Genomic DNA, 25,665 nt, shown 5'->3' with positions numbered 1-25,665 from the left:
ATGTGGAAGAAATGGAACAAGTTTAATTTGAAATAATTAAGACATTTTTAACTACGTCAACAAACATCAACACTTGTGCTGTCTGTTAACTCTCGCGCGCTCAATTGAAGGTAGTCGTTAGCGTCTACCTTGGGCAAATAGGAGATGCAACTAATCAGAGCGCATTCTTTTTTTAGGTTGTGCTACAAAAAAAATATACCACGTCTACTCCAGATAGCCTTCCTAGATCACCTTGCACCTGTTTATTATTTCAAGGCGTACTTCTCTGCTACACTGTTGAAGCTTGATTAATTTTGACCCTTTCTCCACACCTCTAGTCTATGCCAACAAAATTCTAATAAATGTGCTACCGTGTCACTGAGCAATACAATTATGCACAAAGCTCAATAAAACTCAGCACTAGACACATGTACGCAGTGCGGACATACTTTTTTCTGTGTTGGACTATACTTCAAATTAAAAAATATAGTATTCCAACAAATGTAAAGGACAGCTACTGGTACCTTTTTGATTAAGTGTTTTTTCTTCAGTCAGAATGAAAACTTGCTGGAACAGTCTTGTGGTAGAATTATAAGCAAATTGTTTTAATTATTTACTTTTTTATTCTTAATTTATAAATACTTTAATTTGCTTGTTGTATTAATTCTAGAACAACATTGGTGCTTTCACAGTTCCTCCTGAGGCCGAGCTGCAGACCAAGGAACATGTTATAGTTTACGACAGTAACACCAGTTCAATTAAAGACAAAAGTAAGTTGCTAGAAATGGGTGTTGCAATCAAATACAACGTATTTTTATTAAATGCTAGCAATGGTATATTGCAATTACTGAGTTTTGATTGGTTAACAGGCAATGATATATGAGCTCATATACCATTGACCAGAAATATCGTAGCCGATAAGCATCAACGAAGCTGAACATTTGGGTGTTTTTGATAAAACAATAATTATTCGTTTCATGCTTGTTGGATATGAGATATTTGTTATAGCCTGCAACTTGGTGCTATGCGCCTCGTTGGCTATCTACCATCTCATATCCAATGTGTGCTCATGGAATAACTGTTAAATATTACGAAAGAAAAAAAAAAACAATAAGCAGTATAAGCCACACCAAAACACTAAAATTCTTGGTTAAAAAAACATTGCAGGACCTCAAAGATGATGAGTATTTTTCAAAGATTGATGATGGCATTAGGATTTACTTGGTTTCTACAGTCCTTAAAAGTCCTTGAACTTTGGCTGTCATCATGAAAATTCTATGAATCTGCTCAATTTCTTAAAAAGTCTGTCAACTTTTTTAATGTCAGTCTTGAAAAGTTCTTGGAATTTGAAACACCATTCTACTTTTGTTGATCGATCCATATTTTTATTTTGGAGTACAATAATTTTTTACTTCCCAACAAAAGGGACGCAGGTGCAATAAGGCTTGTGTATTTGTTTGGGTTTGCAATATCCGGTAGATATAGCCTTATTCACCCATTTAATAACCGAATATTCTGGAGGTGTCCATAATAAGATTGAGGTTCAACTGTTTCAACAGTAATGAGTACTGATATTTGTATTTCCTTTGGCTGTCCTGACTTGTCTACTCAAATTAAATCTAGGTTGAATATTATGATGAAGGCATAAAATAATTGAATATTTGACAAATGAAATATTTTTTCCAGATAGTACTGCTCTGTCGTGTGCTAAGCTGATGTGGGAAATGGAAAGCAAGAACCCTGTAAAATCATAAAAGGTATTTTACAGTAGCATGTTGTGCAGCTCACTATTTTTCTTAATATTTATATTGTTAACTTTAAAATGCTGTATGAACCATTTTGAACGTGAACAATAGATGGGAGTGGAGGAGACCGGTGCCTGGGAGCTTGGTGATCTGAGTACAGTCAGTAACCATGACAACCCTGTGAGTGGCATCCACCCAGGTGTGCACTGTCACACTGCTTATCAGTTGAAAACTTACCATTCTTACCATAGGGAGGGTTGGGCAGGGGAGCAGAAAACTTGTAAGCATATTGTGCAACGGGAGGCAACATGAACAGAATGACCTGACCTCAACAAGAAAGCTGTAAAATCCCCAGCACCCCTTCCAAAGTTAAGCAACTGCCCCAAATACTTAGTCACAGAAACTGCTGGCCAACATTGTCTTGAGAATAAATTTTTTAAAAATTTCATTCAGCCACATATCTTTTCATTGACTGAGAGCCCACCACATAAATCAGAATTAAAGTAACTGCATACAATGATGCATTAGCCTCTGACAGTGATTTTGCTGCAGATAGCCTTCTGCTCATGCATAGTTGTGTGCAATTCCAAGAAGAAAAAAAAGGCATCTTGTTTTCCATAGTTGTCTAAGAAGGATTTGAAATTGATAAAATGATAAAACAATTAAGTCTGAACTTTGTTAGTACTAAAATATTGTGATTTGTTTATGTGTCACAAATCGATCTAAATCAATAAATTTAACATTGCTGTTGTTAGGGTGCAGGTGATGAAGATGATGATGATGATGACAGTATTGATTGGGATAGCAGTGATGAGGAGTCGTCTTCAAGTGACAGTGATATCGGCGGTGAGGGAGGTACAACACAATTAAAAGCCTGGATGTTTTTTAAAGAAGTGAGTGACTCAACATTGGTGCTTATACAGTTAACTCTTGCCTTGCAGACACCACCATTACGGACACCTGGTTATGACAGATAGGAGATGAAGTCCTTGTGAATAAGAATTTCTGAAAATAACTCTTGCTACTACAGATTTCCTGTATGATGGTCCTGAAGGTGTCTGTATAAAGGGAGTTGACTATATGTACATACACACTCCATTGTTTTACTTCAAACATTCTTGATTTTCAAGAAGCAAATCATGTATAATTTTGGTGAGACTGCCCCTTTAAGTTAAGTAGATAAAATATGAGCAGAAGATCGTTATGGGCTAGCCGATAGGCGAGCCATTGAAAACGGCCATACAGATTGGACGCGAATATTTTATTCTACTTGTGATATGAAACAATTAATTGAATGCAAAGTAATGTAATTTGGTAGAGATCGATCTGTATCAAAAGTTAATGAATACTAATTAGCTGAACAGGAGTTTGTATCAAAAGTTGATTCTATTGTTTGATTTGTATTGGGGTTTACAGTTGTGTACATGTGATCTGAACACTGTGCTTGGTTTGCACCCCCCTGAATAGTTAATGAATTTACAATCCATAGCATACATGTAGACCCTGGAAGTGCATTGCCTTGCCTTTCAGGGGGGAAAGAAGTATGCGACAGAAACAACTGAAGTGCTCTTTGTCAGTGCTGAGAAAACATATCTTGACGCTGACTTCCGTGTTTCATACAGTTCATTTTACATAACTAAGTAGTTTAGCAAGCGGCCCACAGATAATTTGTAAAATAAAGCAAGCTATATTTTTGTTGTAGTAAATATGTTTGGACAAAGAATAGGTACTAACTCCCTGATGGTTAAATCATCTTGTGAAATTCACTCTGTCTTTCTGTGTAGAGAAAAAGACCCGGAGGACAAAGGAAAACAGAAAAAGAAAGTCAAAGAAAAAAAGACAACCAAACTGAAATTCAAAGAAGGTGATGATGAAGGCGGTTGGACAGAAGTGAAGGGCTCCTCTTTATCTTCTGCGGTATGTAGTTACATCAGCTGCTTAGGATGATTTTTCCAACCATTCTGCTAAAAAAAGCAACGCAAGCTACTTTTGGTAAATTATTTGGTGGAACAGGTATTGTTCCTTCACAGATTTGCTTTGTCATCCATTAAAAGAAATGATGTCATTGATATTCTCATTAGTGAGGATACGGAAGATAATTTTGTATGGACTGTATCAGTTGTCTATTTTTAGTAAAACGTGGGCTTCATCTACAAAGTATACCGGTAATTAACAACTATTCACCAAAGTGGCGGTGGCTAGTGGTGGATATTTACTGAGCTGCGAGGTAAATAATTTTCCACCACTAGCCACTGACCCTGAGGTGAATAGTTGTTTCAGTATATACTAAAACAGTGAGATAATATAGCCCAAAAGGATGATTTTTGACTAGTTTATTCCTGTCAAAGATTACAATTTTTTTGCAGGCGCTACTCAGAGGTGAATAGCAAAGGGTATTTCAAGTTTGAGTAGCCAATCAGCATATGCCAAAAACGCTATCCACTGTTTAAGTATATACTGATAAAAAGCTATTTAATTCTTCAGGAAAAGGTCAAACAACTCTTTCCAAAGGACACTGAAATCACTCATGCAGTCGTATTAAAGAAACTGCACGAGATTCTCTCTGCAAGGGGCAAAAAGGTGAGTGAAATAAATATCGTATTCATTTTTAATAGTGTGTTGTATCACTGCATATGTTACAGGTCAAAATTAACTCAAGATCATTTTGTTCAACCCTTATAAGGTTTTGCTTTACTTGGTATTTTTTTTATTGAATTAAATTAATTTTTTTAACCTTGGCTATTTTTTAAAACTAAGTTGTGGAAATTTAAAATCAATGCACCTCCCCCTCCCTCACTGTCTCTGAACCCCCCTCCCCCATCCTTGTCATTCTCCCCTACCATCTTCTTTTATTCTGTTTTCTAGGGCACAGACCGTACAGATCAGATTGAATTCCTCAAGCAGTTGAGGGTTATCTCAGACAATGCCAAGTTAGGTAGGTAAACTTATGCCTTTTTTTCTGCCTCAGCAATGCAACAGCACTTAATTGACATGAAAAATGTATGCTTTAGTTGGCAGATGCTGTAATGTATAGAAACACAGCATTTTTAACTGTCCTTACTCGGGGCTTATAATAGAAAAATTGGGCTATACTCCTTTGCTTGTATTTGGGAGGGCTTATTTTCAGAATTTTTGCATTTGTTGTTCCATAAATTATCCATACCTTTTTTTCCCCCCCCCCCCCCCCCCCCCCCCATTCCCCCCCCCCCCCCTGGTTTCAAACTTTTCTTTTGAGATTTGGGGGACTGATTTTTTTTTTAGAGGGGGAAAGGTTATTTTTTCAGAATTTTACCTAATACAGTTCTTGTAAAAATATAGAGAGAAAAGAGATGTCGGTCACCTTGGGCTGTTATACAGTTTACTGAGGTATATGACATTGAAATGCACTGAATTGAGTTGGAATCAATTTAATTTGTTATTGTAGGTGCTGGGATGACAGTGAAGCTTCTGTTTAATATCATCTCGTCCATCTTCGACTACAATCCGAATGTAGCAACATGTATGAAAGCAGAGATGTGGCAGGAGTAAGTATGACAAAAGGACACTTAGATCATCCAGGGATGTTGCTTAGAAAACAGTAAACCGGCTCATTGACAAGCCCAGTTGGCTTTCCTGGCCTTTGCAGTTCTAAAAGTTTACCCAAGTTTTTGTTTTCATGTGAAATTTCAGCCAGATTTAAGTTCTCTTTCAGCTGGCGCCAGCCTTTAGCAGCATCCCTGGGTCATCAGTTTAAAATATAGTACAGTTACTGTACAGGATTATTTGTTAGATTCCATATTGGGTGGCTTAGGACTGGACTGGCTATGAGTCAGGGTCATTTCCTTCTGTTGTGTTCTTGGGCAGACCACTTAACTCTCACAGCCTCTTTCCACCAAGGAAATGGGTACCAACAAGTTCAAAGCTAGGGGTTACCCTGCGATGGACTAGCATCCCATCCAGGAGTACCATAAACACCCGCGTATAAGCCGCACCCGCAGATAAGCTGCACCCAAGTTTAAAATATGTTGGAAAAAAGTTTTTTGAAAGTAAATAAATAATCGGTCAAAATGGTCTTAGGTCTTCTCATCGACGTAAACTCAATGAAATTGAAAGAAAAAATATCTCTTAATATATGAAAACAACTTTGACATATTATGGGTGATCTTTTTCTGGCATTTATTGACAGGTATTTTTCTTAGATTTCCATAGCTTTTGTGTCACAAAAAAGAAAGCTTTGCAGAACGTTCGTAGCTTATTAACCAGGCATTTGATCGGACGCGAAATGTGGGACTAGGGCGAGAACGTAAAGCAAAACAAGATGGCGATGGAGGCGTTCAGGTTTCGTGGCTATCATTCGACAAATTAACGAGATTTGGGAGCCATCTATTGGAGATAAACTTGTTGCATAAAGAGGCGACAGTTCGACAAATTTTCCATCAAAGTGCAAAATGAGAAAGAAAAAGGCCATCTCACTCGTGAATACTCGTGGTATTTTCTCGCTCGTAAAAGTATCAATATTACTGTTAAAGTTATAGGCCATTGTCGACACTGCAAACAGTATAGAAGCTGTCAAACGTGCAAAAGCAATGATTGGTACTCTCTTGTAGTTTTATGTTAAAGTTATTTACATAATTTTCCATAAATTAGCATCAGTTAACGAAAATTTACGGCACCTTTTCCGATGTTCCCGCAGATAAGCCGCACCCCCGCTTTCGAGCAAAAGTTTTTGGAAAAAAGGTGCGGCTTATCTGCGGGTTTTAACGGTAAGTGGAAATGCTCATAATCACTTGATGCTACAGAAATAAGGTAATCCTTGCCCTGATGGGCAACTCACTAGGCTCCAACCCAGACTTGTTACTGTCTATATTGGCCCACTTGTAACCCTGAATAAATAAAACTCAACTGTTATGTTTTGCAGATGCTTGAAGCAGATTGATGAACTGATTAGCATTCTAATTGACAATCAAGAGACACTGACAATTGGAGAAAACATCTCTGAAGAATCCGAGAATGTAGATGTAAGATTAATTATGCATTATGCCTGCCAAAATAAACGACAATTTGGCTATCAATGCTGAGCTCTGTTTGCGAGGCAAAAATTCACTGCAAATCACAATATGGGAATAAATTTGGCTAGCCCTTTAATTACAATCTGACCAAATGATAAAGTCAAATTTATTCCCATACTCATTCCTGTTGGTCAGGAATGAATGCTTTTGTTAGCTCCCTCTTAGATTTGATGCCCTCTCACTTACTCATCCCATCTTGTTTATTTTCACAAGTTCTTTGAGATTATTTTAAAGCCATCTCCCCATCTCTGTAAGATTTAAAGAGTTCTTGCTATCTCTTTCTGTTTTGATATTGCTTGGTTGGTGCAAAACCGGCCTCCCTGTTATTCTGAATGATGCTTCCCTAGCAACCCAAAATATGGTTCCCAAAGTTCGAGACCCTCAAAGTTGCAAGACTCCATCAGTGTGAAATGACAGCAGAAAGGTATAAGAAGGGACATAAAATTATATGCCCCCTCCCATAATGGATACTTCTGACCATATAAGTGGACTTTCTGACAAATTTTGAATGATATTGAGTGACTCTTTTCTGGACATCCACAAGTGCCCTGGGGTGGGACATTTGAAAAGAAAATCTCAGGGTGGTTCAAATGCCCTGCTTATGCCCAAAGTTAAAGTTGTTGTATAATTTGCCAGATAGGCAATGTCAGCCTGTCTGACATATTTCTTTCAGGAGACATTTTGTCTGGACTTCTGCAATATGCTTCTTATGTCTTAATACACCCTCATTATTTTGGCTAAATTTCTCTCTCATCATTTGGGGTTGATTGATTGACATAAATTCACTAAGCATTTCAAAACTTGTCTCTCCTTAGAATTTAGATCAGCCTCTTAAAGTACGTGGCTGTCCTCTGGTCACTGTTGAGCGTATGGATGATGAATTCACTAAGATGCTTCAAGGATGTGATTGCCACTCCACTGAATATGTAGCAAGGTTTGTCTTCTTTTACCTTTCATTTTGAAGAGTTGTCGGCATCAAATTTTTTCTACAATACCCATTGTACAACTAGGTTAGAAACTTGACATGAGAAATTTCTTTCTATCTGAGTGAGGTTGCTCTCAAAATTTCTCTCGGAGTGATCTAAAATAAAATATATATATTGCTTTCCCTTCAGACTGAGGGATGAAGAAACAGTTTGCGAACTCATTACTAAATTACAAGGCTATCTGGAAGTGAATGGTTCAAGGTCAGAAATTTGCAGAGTTTACTTGCGGCACATTGAGCATCTTTACTACAAGGTAGGTATGATAAAATCCTACATTTAAAGGGGATGGAAGGCTTGGTGGTCTAATGGTTAGTGCGCTGGACTCCAGATTGAGGTGTCTGGGCTCGAGCCCTGACTGGCGTCACCGTGTTGTGTTCTTGGGCAAGACACTCTACTCTCACATTGCCTCTTTCCACTCAGGTGTATAAATGGGTACTGGCATATTAGATACTTGGGGTAACCCTGTGATGGACTAGCATCCCATCCAGGGGGAGTAGGAAACACTCCTAGTTGCTTCATACCAAGGAAACTGAAGATAAGCACCAGCTTAATGGACCACCAGGCTCAATACAGACATAACCATTAATTACATACATGTACCTTTAATTTGATTCTATATTTTAGCTGGTCATCTTGACATGCAACACAACAGGTGAATACCTACACATAGGCTGCTGTAGAATTAATTAGAACTGTAATTCCATTTCTAGACTGACGCAGAGCTGATGAATGAAGAAGAAAGTAAGGAAACTGGTTAGTACATCAACTGAGATTATGATCAATACCATTACTATCATCACCGTGTGACCTCTAAAGACAAACCTCCAACTGCAAAGTCTGCAATAGAGTTGCACCAATCCAACATAAAAAAAAAAAAAGAAAAAATGTACTAATTCTACTATCCAATGATAATGATAATGAATTTATATAGTGATTTTTCATATACCGTATTTACTCGAATAAGCGCCACGGCGCTTATTAAATTTTTCTCGCCTCATGTGTGGCCCTTATTCGAGGGCGGCGCTTATTTGAGGGCGGCGCTTATTAAAAAATTGGACGCCACAAACAATGTCATCTAGACAAAACTTCTACAGTGACTAAAAGAAAGGCATTTTGATTGTCAGTATTCTTCTCTTACGGAAGAAGGTAGTTGCGCTTGCTGTCCCGACAAAGTTCACGGCCTTCAAAACGAGTAAACAGAACTACGTATTGTAAGAATTTTGGATAGAAAAAAAAAGAATGTTCGAGCGGTAAAACATAATACCTTGAACTGCAAAACATTGCTTTTGATGAAAAGGAATTTCCAAGGCTGTTTTAGAGTTGCATTGTAGTGCTATGTTTAGTTAAAAATAATTTTTCGAACAAGCGCCGCATCGGGTCTGCGGCGCTTATTCAGGGGCGGCGCTTATTAACTTTTTTGTCCCAAATGCGGCGCTTATTCGAGTAAATACGGTATCCTGCTGCATCAAAAAAACATCATGCATAAAACAAAAAGAAAAATTATGTTCACTGAATTCTACTATCCCATTCTTTGTTCTTGCGTACAACACCAACAAGAACTACAGATTGACTTTGAACAACAATAAAATAACATACTTTTACTTTGCTGGGACTGTCCTGTTGAAAAAAAAAATGCGATTCTTCAAATGTAAGTTAATAAATATTACTTTGCATAGCTGTATGTTTCTAAAAAAATGTGGTGCTGTGTTGATGAGCATGAGAATAATTTAATGTAGCTAATAAGTGTAAAAACTGCATAATACTAAAAGGATAAGAATTAAAAAAAATAACAATAACATGAAAATGAACAACACCTTATGAGCAACAAAAGAGTTGAGACACTCAGCTCATCTTTATAATGAACAAAACAAACTACCCTGAACCAATTTTAACCCTCACAGCTCAGCTATTACACAGACTACACAAACAACAAACTACAATGGATTTGATATGGAATGATGGAACAACTGTCTGAAGTACTTTTGGCGCTAAATAAAGTTGGAAAAAATAATACACCTTTACTTTGTTTTTATTTTTCATATTGTTAACATTATTGTATTACCAGAGGGAGAAAAGGACTCAGCAGAGGTTGAGAAAACAGAGAAACCAGTTGAACAGCAAAAGAAAGAAGGACCCAGCTCATCAGAGAAGGTTGATAAAATGTGCAAGTTCATCTACTCACGGGACACGTCTGACCGTATCCGAACCAGAGCCATGCTCTGTCATGTTTATCACCATGCTCTACACGATCCCTGGTTTGAAGCTCGTGATCTGATGCTGATGTCACATCTACAGGAGTCCATCCAACATTCTGACATTCCAACACAGGTTTGTTAAATCTGTAGTCTGAGTTGTGGGTTCTCTTTTTGAATCATTTCAATGGTTTTCAAATGTTTTAAAGTAGGCATCAGCAACTACATGTAGCAGAGTAGGTGGCTGTGACACTGAGCTTGTTTCTCATGACCTGATTGCTATGACTACAGTAACTGGTGACACATAATCAAGAAGCAAAAGGAACTCTGGCAGTCACCAGCTTGGTTTGAAAACCCTGAATGTTTGGCAGAGGAGAATTGGTTTTACATGGGTTACTTCTGGCTAGTATAAATTCTTGGCTTCATCACACTTAAAATCATTTTGTGAAATCAATGTTAGTCTAGTAAGTGTTCACTATTGGGTTTAGATGTTGTGGTTCAATTTTATTCTAAGTACATTCTGGTATTTTCATTTGTATTTATTATCATAAATATTTATGCCACCATACACCAGAACAAAGGAAAAAATCAAATTGACCAAAGATAAAAACAAGCTGTCAACTGCCGTAGTTCCACCGACTACTTGATTATATGTTTGCCGGTTACTCTGGTTTTAGAAACCAGCTTGCGACAAACAACTCTGTCAGTGTTGTCACAGCCGCCTACTTTTTTAGTTGCTGACGCCTTCTTCAAAACATTTTGAAACCCCTGCAACATAGATATTCTTCATGCATGTTTGAGTATCCGCACGTTTCCCACAAGCTGAGTATGTGCAGTTACTGAGCCAGGGTTACACATGTGGTAGATAAAGCAGTAGAGCAAGTGACGCTGGTCTAGTCTCGTGTTGAGTCTGTCTGGTTGTCATACTGCTGCATGTTCCATGAGAGTTGGCCACAGGCATTCATCTTGCCTTTAGCCTTAGTAAATGAAACATACAAAATCATGGTTAGCCAGGGTTGCAATACAGATTGTACACTGTCATAGAAATGACTTATACACAGATGTGTGTTTTGCTTGCCTTGGTTTGTCTTGACATTGGACAATTTGGTGAACAGTTAAAATTCTGCTCATAAGCACTCCCAAAAACAAGTCCCCTGAAAGTGGAGTGCCACATTAAATAAAGTTCTTCTAAAGTGTTAGATGTGTGCTTTTACTTACTTTCAGCTCTACTGATGATAAGTCCTCTATTGAAGGCTAATGGCCTGTATCATATTTTATGTTCCTTTTGATAACCCCTAAAGTGAAATTAGAGATTGAACTTTAATTTTTGATCTTTGTCCAGTTCAGTGAAATTTTTAAATGCAACCCAAGAATTTGAAGAAGCAGTTTGTGATGCAAATAAGATAATTTTTTTTTATCATCTGTGTTCTTTTTTGTGCTGTCTAGATTCTCTACAATAGGACCATGGTACAGCTTGGCCTGTGTGCCTTTAGGCACGGCATGATCAAGGATGCCCACAATGCACTGCATGATGTGCAGTCAAGTGGAAGAGCTAAGGAACTTCTTGCGCAGGTCTGTATTGTTGTCATAAATGAAGTATAATTAGCAAGTAAATAGCCATGACAATCACAGGATTATGGAAGTAATTATAACAGACATGTTTGGCTTTTCAACTGTCATTATTTGGGTTAAAAATAAAAGTAATATCAAATTTTGCCAAGTGCCTTTTGTAGAATCCGTGTGTCACCATCATCATCAGTGACAGCAGTGTCAACGTTGCTGTTGTTACCGTCATCATTATCATCTGTATTATCATCATAATCATCATCATCATCATTATCATCTTTATCATTATCAGGACAGACAGTAGCTTTAAATAATTTACCCAACCCTTAGTTATAAATGAAAAGTATGGTACCGTCTCCATCAGAGTATTATTTATCAAGATGCATTGTTGTGACTACTGCGCATGCGCCAGTAGTCACTATTGCTGTCATGTCCGTCCCGAAAGTAAGTAGGTAAGTAACAATAGAGTATACTTTGGAGCCAATCATCACAAAGAAATACAGATATGTGAGTCTCTTCGGTAACCCTTCGTAACTACGATGGCCTACCGATGGTCTACGATGACAAAGGAACATCTTGGTAGTGATCGATTACATGTTCTCTGATGTTCGATTTGCGAGGTCTGTGTTTTATATTTTACAACATTCACCTCTCACAGCTTTCATATTTTTTTAATTTTTGTTAGGGTTTAATGCAACAAAGACAGTATGAAAGAACCCCAGAACAAGAGAAGATTGAGAAGAGAAGACAGGTATTGTAACTGAAATATTCTTTGTCATGAGACTGAACATACATTGGTTGTAGTTGGGAGGGGAGGAGGAGAGGGGTGTCAGGAAGGCACCCCTGGGGACATGGATACAGTTGTAAGCAGATTACTTTTGTAGAGGGCTACACAAACTTGACGTCACATGCATCACAACCACTGAATAATACTGCAGTGACCCTTTTATGATAAATTGCAGGGATTGGCTAGTCATGGCGCGAGCCTATAGACAACTGAGGCACCATGAGGCTCCATGTTAAGCCAAATGTGGCAGTTGTGTTAATAATCACAAATGATCCACCTCATTGCTGTATTTTCTGAATTTCAGGTTCCATTCCACATGCATATTAATCTTGAACTGTTGGAGTGTGTTTACTTAACTTCAGCAATGTTGATGGAAATCCCTTGGATGGCTGGTATGTCTTAAAGTGCATTTTTACTTACCTAATTTTAATGCTAAATTTCCTGTTTTGTTGCCATTTTTTGATGGCTCTTCTCAGCTAGTTGAGGAACAAATGACTGCTTATACAGTAACCAGTGGTCAACTTGAACTCCTTTGCTTCTTAAACTTGTTTTTAGTGAGCAATTTGTGACAAATTGATCATTCACATAATTCAAATGGCAGTAGTGGCCAGTGCCATACTTTTTCAGTATTTTGGGCCCTTGAAAGATTGAAAAATTGAGTACAGTTAAATAAGGGTTTTCTTCAATACACTTGCGACTTTTCATTTGTTGGGTTTAAAGTGCTTAAACATTTTTTGACTGCATGTATTTAGTGTAAAACCTATCTGTCTTTTTTATTTCAGCCCATGCATATGACTACAGACCACGTATTTTTAGCAAGAGTTTTCATTATCAGTTACGACAAAGTGAAAAGCAAACCTTGGTTGGTGAGTATACATAAATGTTTTTCCCTTGACTTGTGATCACGTAAGCCATGTGTTCATTCAATAGACAGTGTTAGGCGACAACAGGAAACAATAGCAGTGAATGAATAATTTTTCTTGATGTGATAGTAACAGTCATCTTCATTTTAAAAAATATCATAAATTGAGGTTGCGCTCATATAATTTATTATCAGGTCCGGATAATCTGCGAGCCAGCGAGCCATGAGAGCCATTTCGGTTGGCCTAAATAGCACTTCATTTAGCCTAAATAGCACTCCAGTTAGCCTAAATAGCACTCTGGTTAGCCTACAGGTGGCTTTGGTAGCTTGAGTTAGCCTTTTATTGGGGATTAGGGATTTCTGGCTCGCATTGCTCGCATGGCTTGCGAGTCATGCGAGCCATTCAGGTTAGCCTAAATAGGACATTGGTTAGCCTACATAGCACTTCGGTTAGCCTACAGTTAATTTAGAGCTTGCAGTTAGCCTTTTATTGGGATTTGGGATTTCTGGCTCGCATGGCTCGCCCTGGCTCGCATATTATCCTATCTCCTTATATCTCTGGGTAAACAGACGAAAATACTTGTCAGTCTTTGGGTATTTTTCAGCCTATTATTGTATTTTACAGGCCGCTGATAATTATTTCTATACTTTTGCATCAATTTCAGGTCCACCAGAGAGCATGCGTGAACATGTAGTGGCTGCGTCTAAAGCTATGAAAAAAGGAGACTGGAAACAATGCAAGGACTACATATTAGCTGTCAAGGTAAACTTAAAATAGTGGAATTATGTGTACTAACTGGCTTATGGAAAATGTTAATCCATCAATAAATTTATTTGTTGCCACGAGGATATGGCATATTGTGCTGTCTTGCACCATTGCATTTTTTTTGCCTCTTGTTTGTTTGCTGGATGCCTGTTAGCTTTCTGAATGGACAAATCTTAATCGACCAACTGACTGACTGGCTGACTGACTGATAGACAGATGGTCGGACGGATGGACAGATTGATTGATTATTTGACTGATTGATTGATGTTTTATGATCTTTTTTTCTCTCTTACATGATAGGTATGGAAATTGTTTCGCCAAACGGAGCTGGTACAAGAAATGTTAACAAGGTAACAGCTATTTTGTTATTTTTTGCAGATTTCTTATGTGACTGTGGATAAAATGATCAAAATAATAAAGATTGTCGTTTGAACTGAAGCTATGATGTACATGTAGCATAGATAATGCACATGAAAGCAGCTGCAAATTGAGCCTGCAGAATGCGATTTGGACCCATAATCTTGCCATGCAAGTTTAAATGTTCTTGTAAATTCTATTTTTTTCTTTGTGGTAAGCATGATTGTCACTTATCTATTTTATCTTTTTTCTCACAGAAAAATTCAAGAGGAAAGCCTCAGGACATATTTGTTCACATATAACAGTGTATATGACTCGTTGAGGTACAGTTTTAGTAAAGCAACAAACTAAATGGATTAATCTAAAGTCATCCAACTATCTAAAAAATATCATATCTTTTAAAATGTACTTTCGCATAAATAATAATAAAAAACTTGGGAGCTCCGCTTTCAGGCTTGGCTAAATCTATTTAATAAGACTTTGTATATCTCTTCACTTGTAGCCTGTACACGTTGGCTGAAATGTTTGATTTACCTCCATCTGTAGTACACAGTACTATTAGCAAAATGATCATCAATGAGGAACTACAGGTTTGCAATGTTTCTTTTTCTTGCTGTACTCGTAGCAAATTGAGAGGAAATTGTTCAATGGATGTCACCTCTCAGGATTTCATTTTTTGTGATGTTACTACTTTTGGGGCCATTTCAGTGCTTCTCTCTCATTAAAAACATGTATACTGTATTCTTATATACAGCTGGAATTTTCACACACAAAGTTTCATCCAAAAACAGACCTTAGGTTTTTTTAATTGAAAAATTCCCAGAATATCACATGTAAGTCCCTCGAAAAATCAGCCTACCAAAAAAGGCTTGAAATTAATAAAGCCAAGGTTCTTCAGTATTGAAATGCACCTATTGTCTTAGTCTACCGTTCTTGCCAATAGGATGTCTGTGGCCTGATCCTGATAGGGGTACGCTGGTAACACAACTGGTAGAGTGATTGAAGGCTCAATAGGAATTCAAATTTCATTCAGGTGTAAACAAAAGTATGTAATGTAATTCTTCTTGCCCCAGGCCTCCTGGGATGAGCCAACACAGACAGTGGTAATGCACCGAGGAGCCGAGCCTTCTCTCCTGCAGAGCCTGGCACTACAATTGGCAGACAAGGTAAAACACTTTGTCACAGTCAAGTCAACTTGCTTTTTAACCTGAAGCTAATAAGAAATAAATGAAACAACTTCCGTAGTTTTTCCTTGTTTTGATTTCTTTTGTTCATTTTGTATCCATAAGAAGATGTTAATTTAGGAAGCACATATTAGAGTTCATATGTTTTCGTATTTATGCCGTCAATGTATTTGAATAGCCCAAGTTCACAGACAAAGGAATATTTGAAAATTTGCATTTTTAACTAGAAAGCCAAAAAGTCATATTAGAATTTTGATATTTGGGATTGCATATTATCCAAGCATTGGTTTTCATTTGGTCACATGAGGAACAGATTGGTATTTAACACTGTCTTCACTAAACCTATTTGGAGATTCCTAGCTTTCACATGCTGGTTATCTCAACTACTGTTTTGTCGGTGTTTTTCAGGTCAGCAATTTAGTAGAAAACAATGAACGTATCTATGACACAAGGCATGGAGGATTTGTCCAGTTCAAGGACAGGCAGGGTAAGAACTGCTTAATTATTTTCTTCTCTGGACAACATTTACCTGCAAATAGATGAGTTTTGCACAAGTGATACTCGCAGTCACCTCTCACATTAAACCACTCTAAAGGTTTGATTTATTGTCAAACCAGTGAAAAGTTAACTAGTGTGGCAAGAGACTGAAAGCCATCCCCCTCAGTAAAATGCAGACTTGTCAACACCATTTGTCAAAATAATTTTGTTCAAGTATCAGAAGTATGGCACATTTACACTCAACAATTGAATTGATTGACCACGACCAAATCAGTGCACCGGTGTTATGTTACTGAACCAGCTAAATATAATTTTGGTGGAAATTTAACATGACCTGTAATCTAAATGGTTAATTTTTGGGAAGGCTTATATTTGCTAACTGAAGCTCTCAGCTATTTTACTGTTTTAGTCAACACTGTTTTTCTCCCTTTCAGGCCAAGGCCGCTATCGTCGACAAAATCAGCAACATTATGATCGACAAGACAGGCCAGAAAAACAGGACAGACAGGATCGATACAACTGGCAGGAGAGATACGGACGACAGCATGACAGGTCTTACCAAAAGTCACAGTCATCTTACTGAACTAGACACAACATGCACAACTAACCAAGGATTATCAGGGGGCATTTTATTGTCCTGTCTGTGATTCAAGGCAATGTTGTTCTTGTAAGAATATACCGTGAAGTTTCATTGATATATAAGCCGAGAAGAACTCCACTGGTGAATAAGAACTAGAAATAATATTGTAAAGTATATTATTTTATTGCTGGGTATTCAGTATTGAAATCTTCAAATGTGTGAACATCTTGTAAGCGAATAAAAGTAACAGAAGCCTGTGATAACCTGTACTTGATGGAAGTATTATTTCTCCCAATATTGCAAGAGACTGTTGGTTTAGACTAGGTGGGCTTCAAATTTTTGAAGTTTTAGCACCCAAAATCTCCATTGGTGCACGATATATTAAAGGTTAAATCAAGGTTTTGTTTGTGACCCGTTACTCGTCACAACCGCGCAGAAGACTGGGTTCACTAATTATAAGTAACTGTCATGCATGGTGAAGCCTTGCAAGTCATCACCAGCTTTTTCTGTTAAGAGTTTAATTTGTGGTGTGAGCATAAAAATATTTCTGGCATTGTATTCAAATATCGAACCTTATCATTACAAAGTTGTTGCTATATTCACATATATTTAAAATATGAACATAGGTTCAATTCCCTGCGTACAACGTTTCAGGCCTACCGTATTTATTCGATTAAGCACACAACCTCGAATAAGTGCCCACCTATAAGCCCCCCCTGTAGGTAAGAAAAGTTGATAAGTGCCCAGCCTCGAATAAGATCCCACCCCCACCCCGCTTCAAAAATACTGAAGTGCATAAGAGGAGTACTTTGATTATAAATGAAATCGAAGTTGACTAAGTACTACTAAGAGACTTCCCCGAAGACCGAGTTTCCTTAGTAATTTATAGAAACTTTCAATGAACAGTTAAAATTCTGCTTTGGTAGATCTTCATGTCTTATAATATTATTCATTGTTTTGTTGTAAAATAAACTTATACTTGCGAAAAAATTAATTAGCGCCCAGCCTTGAACAAGCACCCACTCTCTAGGTCCAAAAATTTAATAAGCGCCCAGGGCGCATAATCAAATAAATATGGTTTAAAGTTCCCTATTTTTAAGATGCGGGTAACGAAAAATGACTTTGCAGGCCAAAAAAGTATTTCCACGGGTTTTGAGAAACCGCCCCTGAGCATGATTCCTTCTTTTCTTTTAGAAGCAGCTAATTCCCAACACTCCAGCTGCTCAACAAATATCTAATGGTGTGCGAACAGGTCCATTATTGAGTTTCAATGTGTAGTTCCATAAAATATCCATATCTCCCCCATGCAAGGGATTTTTTATAAGAATCCCCCACCCCTCTGGAAATTCCAATTAAACTTCATATACCGGTATGTCTAAAAATTTGTTGGTCAAAGAAACCCTCCCCCCTAACCCGCCAGGAATTTCCAATCCCTTCTGTGTGTGTGTGTGTGTGGGGTGGGGGGGGGGGGTAGTATGGACATTTTCTGGAACTAAAGTCTGTACACATTCCTGTGCAATCTCAATTTATCACTGCGGCAAACATTTTCCACAATCTTGTTGATTTGGTACTAGTGTTTGTTGTCTGATAAAATTGGGTGGGGGGGAGACACTTGTTTTGGTGGCTTCTTGGAGAATTGGCCATTTTTTTGGTCTGATGTGAATCCCGGAAGACCACCCCATGAATTACTAAAGAAGTATACTCAGCGAACATTTCATTCGAAGAAATGTTTTTGTTTTGTGATTTGAATTCAAAATATTTACTGCAAGATTGCCCCCCCCCCACCTTCCTCTCAAAAACCGAATAAGCTTGTTGGCATGGAAACTACTAAGCCAACAAAGGTTAATATTATGTTGCAGGAGAATATATTGGTCAGCTAAATTTTGAGCCAGGATAGCCAAACATAGCTGGGGAAAAATTAAAAAATTTTTTAAAAATAAATTTATTATAATTACACCACTCGCAGGGTTTCAAATTTTGATCACTAAGTCTGCCTAAACCCCAATAGTATATCTAGCTAAAATTGAACATGACACAGAACTTTGCACAAACGTGTTTATTCCGAACTGGACAAGAGCTTTGCTCTATTTACATACTTGACCAGTTACTACTAAAATAAGTTAAAGTCGGCAATAATGCGAGATCAAAAAGTTCATATTCTGCAGTTGTGAATTATTTGATACAGTTCAAATGTTTTTGTACAGAGGTCACATTAACACCTCAATTAACTATAAATTAAGCTGCAAAATGGAGCAAATCAGCTCACACTAGGTTATACGAATATTTTTATAAATGCATAACATAAACAAAACCATGGCTAGAGAGGGAATGAGTAGGACAGCTTTGCCTCACCCCCTCTCCCACCTACTATGGTTGACTCGAGCGATCATTACAAACAGAATTTATTAGTCAGATGCTATAATGTTGTGTAAAAGGCAACTGCGCTGACCGGCTTTGTATTTACATGTAAAATCATTAAACTATAAGACAATTAACCAGCTCATTGAAAAGTTAGTGGACCTTTAGAAATCAAGGGAAGAGTGGCAATTCTGCCCAAAAAATCCTGCAAATAGTTTAATGTCAAATAATTATTCTTGCAAGCAAACTGATACACATGTAGATATTTCTTTACTATAAAAATCCTGCAAAGCCTTTCATGGCTTGAAAAAAAATCCAGCAGTGAACGAAGGCTGGAAAATATTATACGCACTAAAAATTTTTTACCCGAAGCTTGCCTTGATTTGTAATGGTCCAATTTTGGCGCCATTTTCTTTTCAACTCACAAGGAGGACCTCTCGGGAAACACAACATTTTTTTGATTGGATAATTTCGATCCTACATCCCAACAAAATGTCGCCAAGCGTTGTTTTTCATTTCAGTTTGACAGTTTCACGCTTCTGGCGAAGGCTGGGTTTTCTGAGTGCTGCTGGCTACAAAATAATCTTCAGAGTTGAAAAGTTTCGTCTGCTAGAATTCCTTGGAGTTGAAAAGACAAAAAATCAAACATGCTACATGAAGCAAACACAACTTTCAAACACAAGCAATGGATTTGCTACCGTCGATAAAACAGCTAAGAATGATGTTTTGTTTTGTCTTTCTTTCTGTGTACAATTTTCTTTGAATTGAGTAGCTTATTAAAGAGTTTTTGCCTGATATATTTGTGGTGTTTGCTACATGTCTTCTCCTAACACGATATTTTAACTGGTATTTAGCTGAGTGACCTTTGTTTATCAAAAACTCCGTAAATATAAAAACACATCTTGCACAAGATGTTTGAATGTCAAATGATATAAAACACAAAAATTAATCTTACCTAGACACCTGTTGTTGTATTGAAGATGTAAAGCGACTTCAATCTTAACATGATTCATATCTTCACGCATCAGTCACTGACATGAAAACTTGTCTTCATTTAATTTAAGATTGTTTTTAGTTTTTTTTACGGAGTTCCTGTTTTGTCTTTTTCAGTCGGTCACTCAACAATAATAATCTTTACAATTTGTTTAGTTAATATTTATTGAAAGACAATGACAATAGTTTTGAAATAATTTTAAAAGAGGAACTCGCAATTAGGATTAGCATCTTGGATGCGCTGTTCAGCTTCACGTGTTATGTTTGGATTGTTACTGAGGTATAACGATTTTACATTTGTATTAACAAGTTTATCACTTAAATAATTTAATCCTTTATCTGTAATATTATTGAAACTGAGGTTAAACGATTTTACATTTGTATTTACAAGTTTATCACTTAAATAATTTAATCCTTTATCTGTAATATTATTCACACTGAGGTTTAACAATTCTAAATTACTATTTACAATTACTTTACTCAATTGTTTTACACCTTCATCTCCTATCCTATTGTCACGGAGGTCTAACGATTTTACATTTGTACTAACAAGTTTATCACTTAAATAATTTAATCCTTTATCTGTAATATTATTCACACGGAGGTTTAACGATTCTAAATTACTATTTACAATAACTTTACTCAATTGTTTTACACCTTCATCTCCTATGTTATTGTCCGCGAGGTTTAAGTGCGTTAGTTGACTATTGTCATTGTCAAACAACTTTGTAATCTCTGCACAACCCAACGAGCCAATGTTATTATGGGACAAATTTATGAGCGAAATTTGTTGCACATGTTTAAACACATTCACTATTGCTGTACAGTCAGCAGGAGCGAGACTACAAAAACTAAAATCTACAGCATTAAATCTAATGTTTTTTAACTTGCTTTGTACTACGTTTGATTCACTGCCTTCATATATACATTTAATAATTGTCAGTGCTAAATGTTTTTCGCTGTCAGTCGGCCAACAGGTAAATATGCGTTGCTCTGACTCGAGTAGCATATCCATCAGCCACTCTTCACTTTTCTCTTGTGTTTTCTCGGGAAGCAGGTCAGTGAAGATCTTCATCAATTGCTCATCTCGTTCACCGAGAAGGCCAGCCACAAACTCCAGCACGACATGCCACTCGCCTTTATTTATGTGATCTTTAACAAATGTTCTCAATGATTCTGCTTCATTCATGGTATCGGTTATATGCTTCGCTGCGAGGAATTCTTGCATCGTCAAATGAATGAAACAGAATTGAGCTTCGTGCTCGTGAGCGCTACTTTGTCTATCCGGCATCTTGTGAAATAGCGAACTGTTTTCCAATTCCTGTGGTACTTCGCTTGATCCAAAGATTAGTCTTCGTTCTTTTATACCTTTGAATGCAAGTTCTCCTAGGTCCTTGAATTGCTTTTCCACATCAGTAGGTATTTTTTTTGATTGGATCTCTTTCCGGCCGAAAGGTTTATTACGATACTGCTCGTGCCTGAAGAAAAACACTTTGGTGGCAGTCTTGTAAATCTGAGTGAGTTTTACGGGGAGGCCGCCTCCAGTTAAACCGGACTTCAGGGAGAACTTGAGCTCTTCAAGCAGGGATGAACAAATTATGAAGCAATTCACAGGAACGTAGCAAAATGAAAACAAGTTCATATTCGAGGTGATGTGATGCAGTATTTGTTCTCCTGCGCCGCTTACATTTTCCGCTGCTCCTCTCGTAAAACTCTTCACATATTCTTGAACTTGCTCAGGCGCGAAGCCTAGAATTTCAAAAGTTCGATGGAATTGGCCATGAAGTTTTTCGATGCTTGACACGGCGGTAGGTCTTGTAGTTGTTAAAACGGAGGCTCCACGGAGAAGTTTGCCGTTCATAAGTTTCGCATAGAGAGTAGCCAGAGGCATCTTCTGTTCAACATTGTCTCTGTAGCTGTCGTTAACGGCCTCATTATTAATACTTTTTAGATCTTCATCTGCAAGTTCGTCCATGCCGTCGAACAAAATTAGGACTTTCTCCGGATTTCCTACAATGTCATTCCAGACATCATCAGGAAGATGTTCTGTCGGCAAGAATTCGGCACTTTCGAGTAGTTCACGAAGACTGAGCGGTACCAGGCTGAGCCTTTCTTCCGAATTAGAACTCTTGACGTTAAATCTTCTGAACTTAATTAGGAAAGCAATATTAAAGTGGAGCTCAGTGTCTTGTGTGTCGTTAAATATTTTACCCGAAGCCCAGTCTCTAAGAAACTTTGTAGAAAATAATGATTTTCCAATTCCCGGGCGACCAATGATCAGTATTTTCTTGTTTTCAGTGTCGACAATATCTTCAGGTCCTTTTGATTTCAAATTTTCAGCATCGAGATCTTTTGGCTTGGGGTATACTTTAAGTTGCTGCTCTCTATCTTCGGGAAAATCATATTGCGCCCTCTTAGGATGAAGAACCAAATTAGTGTAGATATTGTCAATGTTCAGATCTTTAGTTCTAAGGCCTTCACCTGGATTGGTTGTAAACAGTGCCTTGAGATCTGGAGGTTTCTCTGTGCTGTCGATGATACTTCTCTTCATCATCTCCAGGAACGATGTGAGCGGTTGTTCTTGTGGTGTTTCATTTCGCGGATGAACATAGTTTGTTTTTGTGAGATGATTTCCGAAAAAGTGCCAGTCTTTCATGAAGTCTCTCTGTTTTACAGCGCGACATAAGATCCAGATGATCTCGATCAAAATAACAAGGGCAAAAAGTCCATTCACCACGCTCACAGCGTCCGTCCAGAAGGTTTTCTTCGTTGCCTGTTGATTGTGACACTCGTATATAATTTTTGTTGTGTTCTGAATGTTCGCGTCTGACGCATTCGCCGCACTAGTGCTTTCGGCGAATGTTAAATCACAAGAAAAGTCGGATGGAAAGTTGCTTGGATAAAGCACTTGAGTTTGTACGACTATAAAAAGAATTCCCAAAACGAATCTGGCGGTGAGTTGACAACAGTACGCCGCAAACAGTTTGCATGTTTCAGGTGGGCGCTGTCTCTCGGCATCTCTATTTAAATTGGCGTCCAGCAACTGTTCAACTCTTGACTTTACGAGGAGGGAATAAATCACGCACACAATTGCAATAAAGAAGAAATTAACGATCACAAAGGCATAGACAGGAACACCCAGTTTGTTGTGCCGCTTCTCATACTGCTGAAGACACTTTTCTGGTACAAGGTCCATGTTTTTACCTTTCGTACTGCAAGCGAACCTTATCTCACTGTTATCCATCGCTGCAAAGATGCTGAGTAGTAATACTCCGCATAGCGTCCAAGTTATAACTACTACATGACTGAATCGATTAAATGTTTTTGGTGCCAACAACTCTCTCAAATATTCCATTTTGTACGTCTAGTCTTCCCGCTTAATGAATCTGTAAAAATATAAGCATCGATTGAAAAAAGTTGACGGGTCAATTGATCACAACTTAGCTTTTTTTAATTGTTATTAAAATCAGATGTCCACAAATGATGAATCTGTCATATTAACCGTTTTGCAACTTGTCTGATTTTCAAAGACGTTAAGCCCGCGAACTCCTCTTTGCAAACGTCTAAATTTGCAGGAGCCATAATGGCTCTTGGTTAAATTATTTTTTTTTTGGCTTTCTGCGCACGTTACAGATGAAATTTCGTGGCTATTAAATTGCGTGCTATGAAACTGATGAAGTTTGTCTGAAGGTTAAAGGTGCAGTTGGACGCTTGGCAGGATTAGCAGAGTTGGGCCACATATTATTAAAATAGTCGGCTTCTTAAATAAATCTACTTCTCAACTGAGGACAAAAATAAGTAAAGCCGAATTCCCGCAGAGTAAGGCTTGAACAATCACCCCGAAAATTTTTAATGGGACACCACCCCTCTTTTCCTCTCTGGGATAAATTGTAAATTCCATTTATTTTTGAATTTTTATTATGAGACGCTGTAATAAATATCATTGCGTGGGATGAAACTGATCAGTTTTGTTTGGAGGTTAAGGGTGAACGTTTTATAATGGAATTGGCGCGCCAGTTTGACGCCTGACTTAAATTGAATAAACATATCATTCAGGATTAAAACCAAAACTAAAGAATTACTTGTCATTTCAGAATTGGCACGTCTATTAATTTAGGGTTGAAGATAAATACCAGCAGGGTATAGTGTGTGCAGTCTGCAGGTCAGTAATGGGACATATCCCGAGAAAATGAGTCTTATACTGTTATCGCTCATCTTTTGAGAAGTGCGATTTTACAGTCTGGTCTGAGATAGGGTATCTTTTTTCGAATTAAGAGGGGAAAAATGGTATATTTTGGTATGAAATAGAGTAAACTTGTTTATAAAAGCGCGCAGTACCCGCCCACCCAACTCTCCGGTGTTAGCTTGTTTTCGTGCTGTGATCAAAATTTCGTGTCATGACATATACCTTGCGCGGCGCAAGGGAGCATCACCTGTAAATTCCTCGCGCGGCGCGTGCTATAGCTCGACAAAAACATTTGTCGCTTGTTCGCCGCTTTTTTTGGAGTAAAATTTTAGGTGCTTACCATTTGTAAGAAAAATCCAGTTGGTGCGACCGTTGTATTATGGTAAGCGATTTTCCAAATGGACCGACCAACCGGTCGAATTACCGGGTGAGATTTAACTCTAGCTGGAAGGTACTATAAAGTGGATGAAAACAATACATGGAAAAGAATTATGCAACATTCCACCGACTGTTATGTACAGGAGAGCAGTTTCTTCCTTTAGTTTAATTATAGGACTTATAGACTGCGGGATGCGGGAGAAAACTAGCAAATCTCGGGATGCTTCGATCGCGCGAGAAGCGAGGTTAAGCGAGCTGCGCAAAAAGTTAGCTCTTTCTGCATGTTTGTGAGTTTTGTATGTGACAACACAAAACCTCGGCCAGGCTGAGAGATGGCATACCAAAAGATATCGGTTTTATTGTTCGACTGTAAAATGCTACAGATTGCATGTTTTGAAAATCGGTTCTTGTCAATCGCGATCAACAATGTATTAAACGATGTATTACTATCGATCTATAGAAAAATTAAGTTTATAGCGATGAGCAAACACAGCAACTATCGCAAGAATGCTGGCTAGAAGAGTTAAAAAACTGGAAAAAAACTGCCAACCTATCCATAAAATTTAGCTAACTTTTCTATTAAATCTCTCACAAATCATCTATATATCCATGTTAACCCTTAAAGTTTTTAAAATAGTAGGAAACAAACCTGCATTCAGGAATTTCAGAGAACAGTTTCCAGTGTACCGTGTTTCAGTGGATATAGAGAGTGAGGAGCTGAGTGATCTGTGTATCTGGGCGGATTTTTCATCTAAGGAATGATCTGCGATCTCCCATAATATAAAAGGCCTATTTTTTGTTTGGCGTTTTATGGGCAATTAGAGGACCCACGCAAAGATTCTGTCATTGCTTCTCCCCTAGGCCATAAGGGCACATTTTTGTCAAAAACGTCATGCAAAGGAATGTTTCCTTGGGGCCTTATTCCTAAACAACTTTATGATTATTTTCAAGAAAAACCGTTCAGCTGAGTTCAGTGGTGGGTTGAAACTTAGTCGGACAGCAATAGCGACCGAAAACATTTATTCTTTCTCATTTTCTAAAACAACTAACCAACAAAAACGGGCTGATTTTGAAAATAGAACACCATTGTGTCTCATCAAAAATGCTGTCGAAATTGATAAAAGCTAAATTTTCAGAGTTTGCTTTTGCAGTGACCGGACAAAGATTGTAACTGAGAATTGGCTTGGGGGCAGATCAAGA

The 25,665-nt window shown here is 37.8% G+C and overlaps 4 protein-coding genes across 7 annotated transcripts in view; 2 read left to right on the top strand and 2 right to left on the bottom strand.

Annotated features, from left to right (window-relative positions):
• LOC144645840 (protein NLRC5-like) overlaps positions 1-23,145 on the bottom strand; it is a 46,078-nt gene extending 22,933 nt beyond the window's left edge. The window contains exon 1 of the mRNA XM_078505378.1: positions 18,770-23,145. Coding sequence (XP_078361504.1) covers positions 20,101-23,145 — 3,045 coding nt within the window. The 3' untranslated portion in view covers positions 18,770-20,100. The remainder of the gene's footprint in view (positions 1-18,769) is intronic.
• LOC144646496 (uncharacterized) overlaps positions 1-25,665 on the bottom strand; it is a 118,874-nt gene that overhangs the window by 21,902 nt on the left and 71,307 nt on the right. The window contains exon 1 of one of the 4 annotated variants that reach the window (XM_078506104.1): positions 25,115-25,139. The exons of the other annotated variants lie outside the window; for them this stretch is intronic. The gene's annotated coding sequence lies outside the window, so the exon portion shown is untranslated. Of the gene's footprint in view, positions 1-25,114; positions 25,140-25,665 lie in introns of those variants that run through there. 4 annotated transcript variants of the gene reach the window in all.
• Positions 1-25,665, top strand: part of LOC144646541 (serine/threonine/tyrosine-interacting-like protein 1) — a 52,647-nt gene that overhangs the window by 3,527 nt on the left and 23,455 nt on the right. The window lies entirely within an intron of this gene.
• On the top strand, positions 536-16,807 carry LOC144645841 (eukaryotic translation initiation factor 3 subunit C-like). The gene is made up of 26 exons (XM_078505379.1): positions 536-562; positions 650-749; positions 1,666-1,721; positions 1,836-1,904; positions 2,480-2,579; positions 2,755-2,806; positions 3,509-3,641; positions 4,209-4,304; positions 4,590-4,659; positions 5,149-5,248; positions 6,622-6,721; positions 7,588-7,706; positions 7,888-8,011; positions 8,469-8,511; positions 9,824-10,086; positions 11,397-11,522; positions 12,202-12,267; positions 12,608-12,695; positions 13,086-13,169; positions 13,831-13,928; positions 14,232-14,281; positions 14,546-14,611; positions 14,791-14,878; positions 15,362-15,454; positions 15,881-15,959; positions 16,405-16,807. The coding sequence occupies exons 1-26, from the start codon at positions 536-538 to the stop codon at positions 16,551-16,553; spliced, it is 2,439 nt and encodes an 812-aa protein (XP_078361505.1). The 3' UTR covers positions 16,554-16,807.

Source organism: Oculina patagonica, chromosome 3, assembly GCF_052425735.1.
Source record: "Oculina patagonica isolate OP01 chromosome 3, crgOcupat, whole genome shotgun sequence".
In the NCBI taxonomy this organism is placed as follows: Eukaryota; Metazoa; Cnidaria; class Anthozoa; order Scleractinia; family Oculinidae; genus Oculina; species Oculina patagonica.
This window is presented reverse-complemented; position numbering and strand designations above follow the sequence as displayed.